Source organism: Caloenas nicobarica, chromosome 1, assembly GCF_036013445.1.
Source record: "Caloenas nicobarica isolate bCalNic1 chromosome 1, bCalNic1.hap1, whole genome shotgun sequence".
Lineage (NCBI taxonomy): Eukaryota > Metazoa > Chordata > Aves > Columbiformes > Columbidae > Caloenas > Caloenas nicobarica.
The window spans coordinates 7,758,737-7,774,913 of record NC_088245.1 but is presented as its reverse complement, the minus strand read 5'-3'; the positions used below and the strand labels follow the sequence as shown (position 1 = coordinate 7,774,913).

Below are 16,177 nucleotides of genomic sequence, written 5' to 3'. Positions count from 1 at the left end.
TAATGTGGTCGCTTGCCACTTCCTAATCGGTTTACAGATGTGTATTTCTTTTTAAAAAGCTAACCAAGAACAGGGATTCTGTCACAAGCCTTCTTGCTGATACCTGCAGTGATTTTTCTAGCAGGGTTCAAGCTGCTGGATCCTCTACTCGGATCTCACTCTCCTCGGGACTGAAGTACCTGGGGACAACATAGATCACCATTTCTTGTGTGGACCAACATCAGCTGGAGGACAGTCAAATACAATTTGCCACAGGGTTTGTGGATGGTTGTTAAGAACAGAGGAATGGCGAGATTCAGGAATTTTGAGTTTGTGTCCAGGCTGTATAAACAAGTGCGCTCTGAACTCCTCAGTTCAAGACAGACTGCTGCCCTGCTTCTCCAACTGCTGCTTTGCCTGTTTTTAGTCTAGACTCCCCCTGACCCATCCCTCTCATTACCACTCTGTTCTCATTATCGCTTACATGTAGTACATGCTCCGCTTCTTGCTTTTCTGCTCTGTCTCCTTACCCAGTGTTTTTGGGTGGATGTTCCCTGATTTAGAGTCTCTTCCTTTCTCTGTGCACGGTGTCTACCTGCAAGCTTCGTATCTGATCTCTCTTCCTAGCTGAGGGGGGACAGGAAGCAAGCAGAGAAAGCCAAAAGTGCAAATGAACTCCAAGCAGGGTACTGTGACCTAAGGGACTAAGAAATGGCTCAGGAAGGTTAAACCATGTGTGGGCTCAGCTGAGCTTCAGATTTCTGCTTCAGAAACCAGCTTTCTCACTCTGTTGCTGTTTATTTTAAAATGAAGTTCTGCAGTTGTATGCAAAAAACTCTCTTCCCCTTTTCTCTTTGGCTTTGTTCTTGAAAACACTCAATCCATGTTGTGCGAAGTGTCCCTGGGATGTACACCTGTAAAATCTGTCTCCAGCGTAGGACTTTTCCACTTAAATGGTTTCATGTTGGAAAAGTTGTAAGCAATTGAAAAAGGGTTTCATAATAGGTATCAAGCCACTGGTGAGAGGACTGATACTGGCTTGTTGTGGCACTGTGGAGACACCTTTTTGAGTACAACAGCTGGAAAATGGCTGGTTTGAGACTGACTTCCTGGCCTCTCCATTCCAGGGACCTTTTTGGTGCTCTTTGAAGAAGAGCATCACTCAGTGGGGATGAGTGTCTGATACTTCATCATTTGCCCTTATAAATAGTTCTTAGTATTGCACACAGGTACTTGTGTTCTGGGGGGACTAAGCAAGCGGTCAGGCTGACCCCTGTTTGTGAATCCTGTTGTGTGTATTGGTGTTCACAAGCCTTGCGTGTTCCCTCTGCTACTTCAGGCTTGAGACTTGCTCTCCCTGAATTTGTTTCTGTAGTGGTTTTGGCAGTTGGCAAAAGCAGTGTTAGGCTGACCTCTGACTACTAGAACAGAGAGCTATTGTCAGTGTGGTTTTAATAACTTATCTGTCATTCCTAAGAGGGCATAAACCAGCAGTTTGCTCAGTAAATGCTGAAGATAGCAGAGAATGGTTTGGTAGTCCCCTTCCAGAAGAGGAAAATGGCAGGCTTTAGTGTTCTTAAACATCTAGAAATTTAACAGCCAATATCACCAAACCATGCAGTACACAACTCACTCTTCTGTTAATAGTTTAAGAATTAAATGATTAAAACACGTTCCTGTTTGAAATACAAGGGATTCCCCTGATGGCACTGGAAGCTCTTGAATTTATGAAAAAGTGGATTATATTTAATTGTGATTTGGAGGTGTTGTTTCATGTCATCTCCAAGTGAGGTAACTGCCTGAAAATACTATTTTTTACAAAAATCCTGGATGTGTGATCAAACTGTAAGGTTTTGGGGATGATGGAAATGTGTTTAAATGTGCTCCCCTATCCGTCTTCCAGCTAAAGCATAGTTCTTTAGTCCAAATTGTGTCAAATAAGCATGTTGTTGTTTTTTGTCACAGTGGCGTTGCCTCTGAACTTTATGAAGAACACATATTTAAAATCATAAAACCAGATGTTGGTTACAGTTCTGCAGCTGTAAACCTAAAACGATTTTAACAAAATGTGTGGAGTCTTCCAGAGTAACACAACAGAATTGCTGTATTTTTAAATTATCTTGCTATCTCTTAGGGTGCAGCCTACATCAGAAAGTTCTGCATCTTCATCAGGAAAGTTGATGTCTCATCTCTGCTGAGTCCACATGCCAACAAACCCTGTCTTGGATCTGTTAATTTATTGTAATTAGAGTAGCTAAGCTCACATGATGCAAGGGATCCCTTCTCAGTCCTGTCAACTTCATGACTTCTTAGAGACAGCAGACAACCAGGTTTCTTGGACAAATTTTTGCTAGTGGAGGTGTTCACACACACAAAAGTCAATAAAAATGTATGTGCTGTAGCAAAATTCAGCCTTATCTTGTCACTTGAACAAGTGACAGAGTAGGCACATCTCCCTCAGAAGTGGCAGGGTGACAAGGCCAGCTTCTGGGAGCCCTGAGCTCCATAACCCCAGCATGCAGACAGCTTCTTATTGATGTCCTGACAGGAAAAAAAACCACCCCAATGTGGCTGTGTGCTGACAGCACGGCTGTATCATCTGAGAAGAAGAGAACTCCCCCAAAAACTTAAGTGTGTAGATACGGCCTCCAGAATAGTCCAGAGGAACAACCATCTTTCTCATCAAGGTCCCTGTCTTCTATGTATTGCGATGCAGAAGAGTTATAGCAATATATGCTTTTTGGATTATCTGCCTAGCAATTGTGAATTACATACCACGGTTATCAGTGTGTACAGTTTTGTGCTGGAATAAAGTTAATGGGAACAAATCAGATTAAGTAAGTTGAACTTATTATCAAAGCTAGACTTTGTCAGGTCTAACTTCAGCCTCTCAAATTAAGCATCCAGTCTAAACTCAGTGTGGGATTCCTGTGTAGTCAGTAAAAGGGACCAAGACAGCTGGGATGAATTCTTTTTTTACCTGTACAGGGAACAGATACCTGCACTTCTAGATGGGCGCATTGCATGAAATGGATCATACCTTATCTTTGACTGGGTTTCTTAATGCTGTCAAATGCCTGTCAAATAAGCAGCTGTCTCAGAATGCAAACTCCTGCTGGAAGTTTTGTTCCTGGCAGGTGTTTGGCTGTTTCACAAACAGTCCTGCAGATTTTTTTTTCTGTCTTTTTCAGGGACGGATAGCATGTGCCAATGTCCTAAGTGACCTTTATGCCATGGGGGTCACAGAATGCGACAACATGTTGATGCTCCTTGCAATCAGCAATAAAATGACAGATAGGGTAAGATTTTTTTTGTACTTGCTTTTGAAGGAAGACCCAAACAGCTAAACATGCTTAAAATGTATTTACCTTTAGCGTATTTTCTTGTCACGTTTGAACCCTTTTAAAGAAGAGATGGTTTTATTGAATGTCTCAGTTCATATTATGGGTCTTGCCTCGCAAACGTTCTGAATCACTTGCTAAAAGTTCAGTTTTCTGTGTCATTGTAATCTGCTGCTGCTAATACCTCCACCAGAATGAGGTCCCTGCTTTTGTCAGTTCAGGACAATATTGCTCCAAGGCAGCATTTGATTACCAGTTCATGTATCAGTCTGGGCTGATACTTTGATTTGCTTATGCCAACTTTGTAACATCTCTCTGAAGCAGAAGAAACTGAAATAGATTGCTTTTCTTTTCCTTTTTTTCTTTTTGTTTGTGGAAGTGACCAGCATGTTTGTTTGTTTTGCTCTAGCAAAAAAGGGATGTTTATTCTTAAAAGGAAGTAAGCTGAAACTTTGCAGGTTAGAGGAGGCCAAATGTGGCTTGATTTGACTTTGCGTTATTGCACTGCACTGCTGTGACTGTACCTGATTACAACAGCAGGATAATTCTGAGTTTCCAGAACTCTGATTTCTTTACTTTCATATGAAGAATGTTTCTTCAACGTAAGAATGTCTCTTCACCTCTTTTACAAAAGAGCTGTAGAACCGCAGCTCTGTGGGATAACATGCAATTTTAGGAGGCTGACCTCTTCCTAAGGTTGGCTTTTCTGTTGTGAGCTATTTGCCATGAGGGCATTTGGCTTGAGTGATTAAAAGCCCTCGACCAGTCTTGAAATGACAAGCACTGCTGTGTATGGAACTCTGACTTCTGTTTTGATCTCTAGGAAAGAGACAAAGTGATGCCTCTAATTATCCAGGGTTTCAAAGATGCAGCAGAAGAGGCAGGAACATCTGTTACTGGTGGCCAAACAGTGTTAAATCCCTGGATTGTTTTAGGAGGAGTGGCCACGACAGTCTGTCAGCCTAATGAATTTATAATGTAAGTTAAATCGCCAAACAATCAAAGGCACTGGTCTGAAGGGATGCAGTAAAAATCCTTTAAATACCGTGTTGTGATCTTGTGATCTGTCTCCTGATGAATAAAGCAGTACCTTCTCCTGCTTGCATTTGTCCTTAGCACTCAACAGATGCCACATCTCTTTTGTACATATTTGCTTTTTTAAACAGGATGTCCTCTTACTTCTCCCCACCCCCCAGTATCTTTTGATCCTATTCTCCTTTTGACAGGAGAGTTAAGCTTCTAACCTTTAAAGGTATTGAAGACTGTTTAGGGACACAAATTTCTGTCATATTTATGCATGTGTTTTTAAACCATCTCCCGATTATCCTGTTAATGGCTGTAGAAGACTACAAAATTGCTGTGTTTACAGCATTCTGTCCATTTAATAGTAGCTGATTTGTAATATCCCACTGTGGCATGTTACACTGTACAAAGGAATTTGTTTGTGATCTTAGTGATAATTATCTTATGCCCCAAGTAACAAAGGTTAATTTTTTTTTCCCTATCCTATCTTACATCTCCAGTAAATTGAAAGAAAAGATGTAATTTTGTATGTGTCTGACTGCAAGCATTGTTCTGCTCCAAGAAAGAAGGATTAGCACTTTTAAATAAGTTTGCAGTTTTTGCTCAATAATATCCTATGACAATGAATCCCAAAGATTAATTCTGCAATTAGTCAATTTTTTAGTGTGTGACAAGATACGTAGGTCTGTGAAGACGTAATTATCAGCACTTATTCCTAATAACGTGTGTGAATCTCACGATGTAATTAATATATGAATTCTTTGTTTTCAGGCCAGACAATGCAGTGCCAGGAGATGTGCTTGTATTAACTAAACCCTTGGGAACACAAGTCGCTGTAGCTGTCCACCAGTGGCTAGATATTGTGAGTACACTGCAAAAAAAGAAATAGGGAAGAGAGGTGTGAGTTAAATGTGACCTTCCTCATTCCCTCAAAACCTCAAAATGACAAAGTTCAGCAGTGTGATGAGTACATTGAGGGCTCAGTTGGGAATGATCTACCTCCTCCTTCCTCCTTGTTGTGTCAGCCTTACCTGCTTGTGTGTAAAACTCTTGGAATCAAGAGTTTACTATTTTGTGCTTAGTGAGCCCATCTTAATTGCATCTAATTCTTAGTTAGTTCTCAGGCATTGCTGTAATAAAATTGTTTACTAACAGAACAACAGACTAGCACCTTGGGTAAAATTATGCCCTACTCCACCTGCCAAAGTAATTTGCAAAAGCTTGTTTGATGGCAGTTAGGCCAAGGTTGCTGTCTGTGTTTGTGGGCTTTCTGCTTGTGTACGTGGAAATATATCTACGTTTCACATGTATTACTCTGTGCATTCAATAAGAATATTTCGAGCAGCATTGTGTATGTAGACAAACTTCCATCTGTTACTTCAGGCAAAAATGTAACCATTGAACTGAAAAGTGACTGCAAAATTGGCATCTGCTTATGTTGTCTGGCTCCCAGTATGTGTCTTCAGAATTATAACTGCTCAGTTTACACTTTAAAAAGATGAATCTTTCCTACTTTTGGGACTACTGAGCCAATAGACTGGCAGAGGAGTGAGCTGGAATCTACTCTGTCTTGGCTGTTGGCCACTACATTGTCAGATGAATTCTAATTCCAAGGCCTGTGTTAGTAACAGTGGGAGAGAACCAGCTTAAACCTTCGTTGGAGTCTGACGCATGAGCAACAAGAAAAAAATATTTTTCTCCTTCATAGGGTCTGGGTTAGCAATTTTGACATCTGCAGAATCCTGCATTTTCTAGTCAGATATAAGGATCAGGGCCTTAGATAATCTTAATTTGAAGATGAAGTGAAACAAGACACCAATTTTATTCTATGTTTACTAGCCATAATCTTAACTTCCTAACATATCTATTATTGTACTGACAAACAGACTTGCAAATCAAGGATATTCTGAATTTGCACATATTTCAAGTACTTCTAATTTCCTTGACTGTCAACTAGAAACACCTTCTGGTCTGAAAAACGAGGACAGCGAGGAAATCAATCCTCCTATCAGGTGTAAACAGAATATGTCTGATTGTGGTAGGAAAATTTCTGAGTAGCTGTGCTGCTTTTTCTTTGGCTTTGGTTTGTCAAAGAGTAGGGAAAGCGAAACTAGAATTACCTGTCACAAATCCACCCGTAAATCAAATTTCAGTAGGGAATCTGAGTTTGTATTGAAAAGTATGTGGGAGAAGAGACATACTACACCAAGTTTATACACAGGCAAGAAAGGAAAACTGGAGTGTAGAGCTATGTGGCTGCAAAACAAATTTAAAACAAAATAAACAAAACAAAAAAACCCCCTAAAAGCTGAGGTATTTAAACAGAGGAGTAGCGAATGAGTTCCTGGTGACAAATGAAAGGAAGATCCAAATGGAGGCGGTTTGTCCTTCTTGCTTGGCTGCTGCCAGCATTATTGCAGCCAAGCCCCAGCTGTGTTGCTGGCAGCAGCTGCCATGGGGTGCAAAGGAAGAGGCTGCAAAGAATCTGCAGGGAGCTGGGCCCCTCGGGGCTGGGGGAGCAGGTCAGGGATGTCCCAAGGGTGAAGAATTCATTTTGGCTGCCAGGCTGATGATGTGGACTGATTAGGCTAGTTCACAAGTGCGAACTTGCATCCCTTTGCCTTTTCCTCTTTCAGTTGAAAAGCATGAAAGAGGTTGTTGTGATGTGCCCTTTCCGAAGGGGTTTTTTAGCCCTTGCTCTTGTCTACAGACCCTTCCCATTTGGAAATCCAACCTTGCTTTTAAAAGTTAAGGATTTTTTGTGAACTTTCCTGCTTTTGTTTCCTCTCTACTTACCCCACTATCTAACTGCTGCTATAGTGGAGAGGAATTTGCATCTAATTCATATCCTGTGTTTATGGCCCTTCTAGCCTCAGCCTTGAGTTCTGCTTCCACCTCATCTGTGATTTCCATTCCCATCATCTGACCAGTTTCCATCCCACGATGAGCCTCAGAACCATGTTTTTGAAAACTAAGGCAGAATGACTGTTCAGGTTTTTCAGTCATACCCACAGTAAGAATAATCACTATTCTGTCCCCTCTATAATAGTCTCATTTATTTTTTTTTTTACTTGCTCTCTTACTTAATTGGTCAGACTCGGCTCAACCTTATTTCAGAAGCTCTGATCTTCCTGCTATACTTCCTTGCTCTTTAACAAATGATTTGTTTTGGCTGACCTGTCTCTTTCTTCCTCTTGCCATTTCTGGATTGTGTCTTATACCCCTCGAAGTCAGCCCTCATTTGTTAAGGATAAGAGTCTCTTTGACAAGATACTTCCCCAGTGCAGCATTGTATAGGAATTCTTAGTAGTTTTTGCACCTTTAGTTTAGGAAGAAGTTTGTTCTATGCATTTCTTCTGTGGAATGGCACTGCAGGCATTGTGGCTTCAAAAAACCTATTTTTGTTTACTTTCAGTTCTCTGTAATTTTATTTCCATTGAAAAAAAAAAAATAAACCAGTTCGTAGTGTTGCCCTTAACATCTACATGGTTGCTTTGTTTTGTTCTGGATCTAGAATTACTTCAGCTTTGAATGAAACACTTGCCCTTTATAAAGGCACTATTCCCTAAATTGTTCTGAGACCCTTTTGGGATGAAAAGCATTGCTTAGCATGTGATGGAGACCTGAGAGACACTGGAGAATGGGTGGAAGGAGATGCTGATACTAAACTGTAAAGGAAGCTTATGAAACTGCCTTAATCCTAACTCACCAGATTGATTACATCCTGCTTTAGCATACGTTCCTTAGACCTGGGCTTGTGAATATGAGTGGCCTGCCTTGATGAAAGTGTCCAGATGCAAAATCAATAATTTTCTGGTTAAAAAAAAAAAACAAAGAAACAAAAAAACCCACATAACCAAGAAGCCAGAGATTAACAATCTTAAGATCCAGCAACAAAGTAATTTTCGTTTGGCTGCAGAATTCAAGCCAGAGAGTTGGCTTGAAGGAGTTCTTTGCCCTAGGGGTAGGTTATTCCACTCCACTCTGATGCTGAAACCAATATTTGAGGTGCTTAGTGCCTAATAGATCTTAAAATTAACTTCACTTAGGTATAGTAGAGTAAGGCACGCACCTCTGGCCGCTGAACTTTTTGCCCCTCTTTAACTGAGTTTTTAAAAAAAAAAGGTACATTTTGGATAAAGGATTTTTTTAAGTGATGAGGATGTGCTTTAAAATATACAGCTGAAAAACTAAGAGATTTATCTTTATTCCATCAATTAGCCAGAAAAGTGGAATAAAATCAAACTGGTGGTAACACAAGAAGATGTAGAACTAGCATACCAGGAAGCAATGATGAATATGGCACGACTGAACAGAACAGGTAAGAAGAGATGTGTGTTTGCAGATTGGAGGTTGTAGATTTTTCCAATTCCATATTTAATTTTATTTCACTGCCATGGGTAAATGTGACACAGCCACTTGATCCCTTCCTTCTGGCTTATCTTTCTGCTGTTCAGTGTTTGTGAAGCAAGTAAATTAAAATCAAACGCCCTCTTTTAATTATACAGCAAAAACACAAATGCTGCTGGAGATGATTATGACTCATGTGAGTGTTGTGAGTAACATCCCAGTGAGTTAGAGGATATTTTAAAGGGAAATATATTGGATTTGTTCCTTATCTTCTGTGCCTAGAGAACTCATGAGGGCCTGACTTGTAATAAGGTTAAAAAAAAACTAATAAAAAGGGAAAAGCTCTTCATTTTTCTATGCTTAAGTTTGTATTTTTAAAATTTTGTCATGTTATGTGCTTCCCAAAGTGTGGGAATATGTAGCACATGGGTGTTTTTGTTTGGTTGGTTGGGGTTTTTGGGAGTGGTTTTGTTTGTTTTCCTTTTAATTTTATTAGGGGGAAGGTTCCGCTTTTACTCTAGAAATTTTAATCCAGGATTTCCCTTTTTTGTTCAAAGTATCTTCAGAGGAGCAGAGAGGTGAATTAGGTCTTTCCTTATTTCTCAGTTGAAAGAACAGGGATAGTTAAATATCTCTTCGCCCATTTATTCAGTTCTCAATTGGTATTCGTTATGTCGTTCCACTGGTTTTTTGTTCTTTGACAAAGTCTTCCAGGAAAAAAATAAATGGCCAGCAAAGAACTTGGGTCCTGCTTTTGTACTGGGAAGCACCAAAGAAGGGCAAAGCATTCTTGGTTTTGTTTTTCTCCACTCACTCTTGTGGGGCACCTTTAACAACACTTAAATATTCCTAACTGGAGCTATTGTCCTGCGTGCAGGGGTGCCCTTCTCCCACCCAGGGCTCTGTAGTTGTAAATGCCCAAGAATTTCATGAATGCATAGGTGGGGAGGCTGGGGCCCTTCCCCTACAACCTGCAGGCTTTGTTCTTAAGCTCTTAAATTTTAAGTGTCCAGAGCTTAAGTTCTGATGTGATGGTTGTACAGATGTGAGAAAAGTGACCTGGGATGAGTCTGGTCCTTGTCCTTAATGCAGCAAAGCTGAGCTCAGAACCTCTCTGGCCCCCAATTTTGGGAAGTTTGAATCTGGAACAAACCCCTGTTTCTTAGACTGCTAATATGAATTAGTAGCACATGTCTAATAGAGCATGCTCATAAATATAACTTCGCTGCTGAATTTTCAGCATGATTTAGTACCTCAAATACAAGTTGATTTTTTTTTTTTTAAGGATTACACGCAGTATTGGTGAATTCCAGTTCCCTTCAAGCATTATTTTTTTTAATTAATTTAACCTAACATGATTCAAATTCAGGGTATGCAATTTCATTCAAACTGTATGCAATATTGTTGAAGAATTGCTTTTCCTGACGATTTTTTATTCTGATTTTTTTTTTTCCCCCCTCCCTCTCTTATAGCTGCTGGACTCATGCACACTTTCAATGCACATGCAGCTACAGACATCACAGGATTTGGAATCCTGGGGCATGCACAAAACCTTGCCAAGCAGCAGCGAAATGAGGTGTCCTTTGTTATTCATAACCTTCCTGTTCTTGGTAAGATGGCTGCTGTCAGTAAGGCTTGTGGCAATATGTTTGGCCTCATGCATGGGACTTGTCCAGAGACTTCAGGTAGGTGACAGTGGTACCACCCTCTTCCTTCCCTGCTCCTCCACGTTAGAATTTAATAACATTTCCAATGTGCTCTGCATTCAGAATCACAGTTGGCTTGGCATATAGCGAAGCTAATGAGCATTAGCCACACAACTGTTTGCAATTTACTTCTTCAGCCTAACTTCCAAACCACCATCCTATTCTGAATTCCTTCTACTTCCTTACGAAACACTATTGTAGAAACCTTTGCTGTATCTAGAACATTTTGCAGTTAGAAGTTAGTGATGCTTCTGAATTCTCTTGAAACCTATTTTTCTCTTAGCTGTTACCTCCAGAACAGTGAATATCTGAAAATCCCAGCTCAGCTGACACAGTTTTCTCAAAGGTAAAGCCACCTGCAGTGGGTTTGCCAGTCAAATGAGCAGTGGTTTGTTTCTCGTTATGAATATTTGTGAAGTTTAGTGCTGAATGGGTCAGTCTTGGCAACTGAGGCCTTCTCAGTCCGCAGCATACAGACATCCAACAATATAGATTTTTCTCCCTTACATTTTTGAAATCTGACTTTAAGGGACTAGCAGAAAAAAAATAGTCTGACCCATGCATTACTCGAGTTCTCTATTTAGAAAGCTGCCACTTGCAGTGACAATGAGTACCACAGATGTGTACTAAGCATTGGGCTATGGACAAACATTTAAACAATCATCAGGTGATAAGAACTTCCGATGTTTTTGAAGTTGCCTTATTGTTAAGTGTAGGCCACTTTGCTGACTAACATCACAGCTGTCTTCTGCTGGAAGTATTTATACTTCATTTGCCCCTTGAATCTTCTCTTCCATTTTGTTTTTCTTCTTTAACTTTTCTTCCTCTTTGGGAAACGGAGAAGATGTAGCAACAAATCTGTCTTTCTCTTATCTCATTTCCCCACCCTCTTCCTGCTCTCCAAGAGTATTATCCAAGTTCTCTGCAGTTCACAACAGAGGGGGCCCCTTGAAGCAGAACAGTCCAAAGATCTGGAAAGAAGCATCACAGTGAGAGCCATAAACTTTTCCCCTAGTGAATACGCAAGTTAACCATGATCTGCTGAATTGTTCCTTAGCCATCTGTGTTTAAACAGACGCTCTGTCCTACAGAGGCTGTATGGCTCAGATGATGTGTAATAGGATATGGGACATGAACCCTTTCAAGAGTTCAAATCCAGCCTCAAAGACCAGAAATACCTGGTGGTAGTTTGGTAAGCTCTGTCAATAGGGTTGGTAACACCAGACAGATTCTTACTGCCCAAGAGTCCACATAACCAGAGGGCTGGTAGCATTTGTTATTGGTTGCAAAGAGTTCAAAAAAATAGCGTGGGCGCAGAGCTGGAACTGCAAGATGCTGTTTCAGGTGAGTGGCTGTGGCTGAGGTTTGTACGGCAGTTGGCCTGGAAATGTTTTAGCTGCAAACTGAGTGCTTGAGTCTTCAGAGCTGCCCATGCCGCACCCTGAGGATATCTGATTCTGTCTTTTCACCAAAGGAATGTAAAGTGGTGCGGATGTACGCGCTGCTTGGAGAGGACTTGGAAGCAGAAGACAGTCGACTTCAGAATCTTTTGGGACCTAGAGAAAGAGGTGTCTTTGAAATGCTGAACGTCTTACATTTCAGCATACGTAGATGATGATGGAAAAAACAGCAAGACATCTGGTTATTTGTGAACTTGTGGTGCCTCAAAACAAGTATATTTGATTTCATCGTGGTGTTGCATTTGTCACATTAGAGGTGACTACAGGGATTTGTTACAGGGCAGTGTCTGCCAAACATTAGAACAATCCGTAGCCAGGTGGACACAACAGTTCTGGTCTGAAAGCTCTAGAACTGCAGTCCCGGGGGCAGCAGGCTGCTGCCGGATAGCCTGACACCTCACAGCAGTGTGTGTTAGCTTGGGCACGCTGTGCTGGGGTGGCTGGTCAGCGCTCAAACCTGCACTGTTCACACACATCATGTCCTGGCATTGATTTATATGAAGGCAAGAGTCTTGTCTTGCTGTGCCTCTGTGTCCAGTCGTGAGGACACTTTTTGGGGGGCTGCTCAGGGCTATTCATACCATAATATAGATACACCTTCCCTGTTTTAAACTTCCAGAAATGTGCTGTCTACAACTTCTTCATTTGTGAACAGATGTTTTTCAGCAGAGTGGGCAGGCAATGAGAAATTTACTGGAAAACTATTTGAATGAATTTTAAGGCTGTTGGTTTTTTTTCCAGTGCGCATTTGCTGGGCACCTGTTGACAAAAGTCAGTGTTGGAAAGATCTATGACATCATCTGTTCCGTCCTCCAGGCACTCTTGTTGATGGTGTATTTTCTTAAAATTGCAGTTTTATATGATTTTGTGCTCTTTTTTAGGTAACCTTTTGGTAAAGGTTAAAGTTGCAATTGGACAGTTTCAAAAAACTTAATTCTGTTTATTAGGCTGCCTGTTTGCATAAATAAGTCACAAAGTTACTCTACATGGGATGTTCATGCATGTGTGTATTTTTGCCAGTCCTCTCGTTGTCTGGTGTTTGCCAACTTTTTTAGTGTGGTAGAGGTATCTCAACAGCATAGTGTTTGTGGAACCGCTTAAACTGCTGGTGGCTGTGACCTTGCACAGGTGAAGGGGACAAAAACCAGAGCAGCTGAGAAGGCCATACCACACACTAGACTGGAGTACACAGTAGAACACCTTAAGGACTTGCCCAAGGGGTTAAACAGACTGGTCAGTCTACTAGAGAAATAATTGTAATCTGTGCAGACACAAGTCCTACATTTATCAAGAGTAGCCCATAGAACTATATTAAGGGTTATTGATCAAACTGTGGGATGCAGCCAGCAGGTGGGAAGTGCTTTTTGATTGGAAACTGAGATTTTTGTGCATTTTTCTCATCTTACCAAAGCATGTTAACAGCGTATGTGTACAAGTGATAGCAAATTGCAGAGTGTGTGGGGAAAAAATGAGTGAAGACTATTCTTGTGTTCTTTCTTATTTCTTCTTTCCCCATATTTCTGCTCCTCCCCTCTGGCTAGTTAGCACCTTCTCTGCACTACCACTTGCTTGCACCATGACCTAAGTTTCTCTTCAGTTTGGTTTAGAGCCTCCCATGGGAATGGCACATAATTCCTTTCCAATTAATTGATTTGTCTGTTACATCTGGAGTATCTTAAACACTGTCTTTCAAGCTTCTGGGTGGAAGTACCTAGGTGTTCCAAAATGTCTGAGGGAGGTAGGGTTTTTCCTGGAGGGCGCACTCACTTGCTTCATACAGAACCTAAAAAATAACTTCCACGCTTCCACGTATCATTATAAATAATTCCTCGTGTTCAGTAACTGCTTCTTCCTCACAGCCTTAAATTAGAAGCGTCTTTAGTGACCACCAAGAGGACTGTTTGCTTGGAAAAGCAAATGTAAAGGTGCTAAGAAGCTGCCCCGGAGCCTTGGTGGAGGAGGAGGTGGCACCAAGCCCAGAGTGGCTGGCTCACCTGGTGCCACTTTGTCCCCAGAGTCAGCTCAGAGCTGGTGGCATGACTTGTGCTGCTGGCTGATGCCCTTTGCCCAGAGGAGAAGGCTTTGGGTCAAATAACTCTTGAAAAAGTAAGCAAGCCTCAGCCTGTCCGCAAGTTCCTGTTTGCGTGAATATACTCTCTTGCCTGTGTTCTCCAAACATTTTCCAGCGGGAGATGATATTTTGACATCCTTATGAGAGGCTGCTGTGTGTCAGAACACAGCACAGCGTACAGACGTGAGCTGCGCAAACCACACGTAGCATATTATGCTTTGAGGTTTAATTAGGTGTCTGCAGACGTTTGCTCTACTGCAGTGCTTCACATGTTTGCAACATGGCATAAATGTAAAAAAAGGTGAGGGATACAGAAAAGCTGAATGCTCTAGTCATACAGGGTAGCACCAAAACATTTAATGACTTGGTCATAGCCCCCTGGAAACTTGTGGCAGAGCCGACTGTGAAACTCATTCTAGTAACTCACTCACCAAGGCACCTTTTTTGAGTGTTTTGGGATTCTTAGAATGGAAATGTTCTTATGTTTAATAGCTGAATGGCAAGCATGCTAACTAGTTATTGTGCTGCTTCAGAAAAACATTCATTAGTAAATTATTTTTCAGTTGCCTCTGAGAAAAAAAATCTTACGGTAAAGGCTAAAAAAGGTTAGGAAATTCCCTAACAAAGGGGTCAAAAGGATTGTCACAGGGAGCACTGGATCAAGCCTGTTTAGTTTTCTGCCTCTTGCATTCCCTGGTAATAGTCCCTACTTTGAATGATTTCATGGCAGGCACTGCTATTACTTGCAGAATCAGCTGCTACCAATATGTGATTATAGGTATCTGAATATGACCTTTATCCAAAACGTTTCTGTGTAGAGGTACTTTGCAGTCCTCTGCTGGAAGTTTACAATGCTGGTGTTGTTTCAGTATGTCATTTGTTGGCATCAGTACGATGTCCTTTTGCCAACAATTTGCCTTAAGCCAATTTGGCTTAATTTATGTACCCACTAAGCACTGAATTCAGGCACAAACTTATTTCTGTAAAGCAAGAGCTTCCACCATGTCTTCTCTTGGAGTTCAACAGAATCTACTGAAGTTGCCAATACTTGTCTACGTAAAAAATTTGGCAGATCAAAACGTCTGATTGCAAAGCATTTCAACCTTATTAATGCTCTGCTTTGTTTTTTTTCTTCACAGGAGGCCTCCTCATCTGCTTACCGCGAGAGCAAGCAGCACGTTTCTGTGCCGAGATCAAGTCTCCAAAATACGGTGAAGGTCACCAAGCGTGGATTATTGGCATTGTAGAGAAGGGCAACCGCACGGCCAGAATTATAGACAAACCACGAATCATTGAAGTCGCACCACAGGTGGCCACTCAGAACGTGAACCCAACGCCTGGTGCCACCTCTTAATATAGAAGAAATAGCCGTTTGTTTTTTAAATAGATCTATTCCTTTATCATCCTACAATTTAAAGAACTGTAAAAAGAAAAGAAAACTTGTTGTGTCTGCACATCTGGTGGCCTTAGGTCAGTTTATGAGTGGATACAATTAATAAAATAAAAATCCATTGCCTTTTTTTCCTGTTACATTAACTGAAGATGCACCTAATCTTGAGGCAGCTTCTGAGTTGAGAATTATATTGTTATCCAATACTGTTGATTCATTTTGAATCTTTAGACACTTATCTCTTGCCGCATAGGCTCTTTTTAAAGGTGCTTTCACGTAGCACAGACATTACCAGTAGTAGTGTCAAATAGCAGTTTGTGTCCTTTCATTATATGTATATTTATCATAAGTCTAATTTTGATGCCTTGGGTGATATTCCAGAAAGGCAATAAATTGATCAGTGACACAGTGGGTATACCCAGTAGGAAGAGGGTTGCATGATTACATTCAATCTTTGATTATTTTTTAAATTTTTTTTCTTTTTTGGTGAGGTTTAGTCTTACCAAGAGCATCTACGACCCTGGACATTGCTTGGTAGTGCACTCTGTTTAAACGAGCAAGTGCTGACTTTGCATGGAAAGCGCTTCAGAGTTTGAAGGGGTCATTTTTAATTTCATTATTCGTAGACCTGACAATATTTACTGTATTCTCAATGATTGTTTTCTTTATTGATAGTAAGGAAAAATAATTCTCTTTTTTTTTTTTTTTTTTTTTGCAATGTGGTTGGATGTGCTATAGTGCAACAAAGGTTTTGCAGACCAAAAGGAGGTTACTGTATAATATTCATTTACAATTCACTATATAAATAACTACACAAATAATTTTTAAATATAATCAAACTAAAATAAACCTCTGTT

General features: G+C 40.7%; 1 protein-coding gene across 2 annotated transcripts in view; it reads left to right on the top strand.

Moving 5' to 3' along the window:
- SEPHS1 (selenophosphate synthetase 1) overlaps window positions 1–16,177 on the top strand; it is a 24,473-nt gene extending 8,296 nt beyond the window's left edge. For both annotated transcript variants that reach the window (XM_065650407.1, XM_065650416.1), the window contains exons 4-9: window positions 3,171–3,278; window positions 4,144–4,298; window positions 5,115–5,205; window positions 8,565–8,664; window positions 10,166–10,378; window positions 15,070–16,177. In XM_065650407.1, the coding sequence (XP_065506479.1) occupies window positions 3,171–3,278; window positions 4,144–4,298; window positions 5,115–5,205; window positions 8,565–8,664; window positions 10,166–10,378; window positions 15,070–15,284 (882 nt within the window). In that variant the 3' untranslated portion in view covers window positions 15,285–16,177. The remainder of the gene's footprint in view (window positions 1–3,170; window positions 3,279–4,143; window positions 4,299–5,114; window positions 5,206–8,564; window positions 8,665–10,165; window positions 10,379–15,069) is intronic.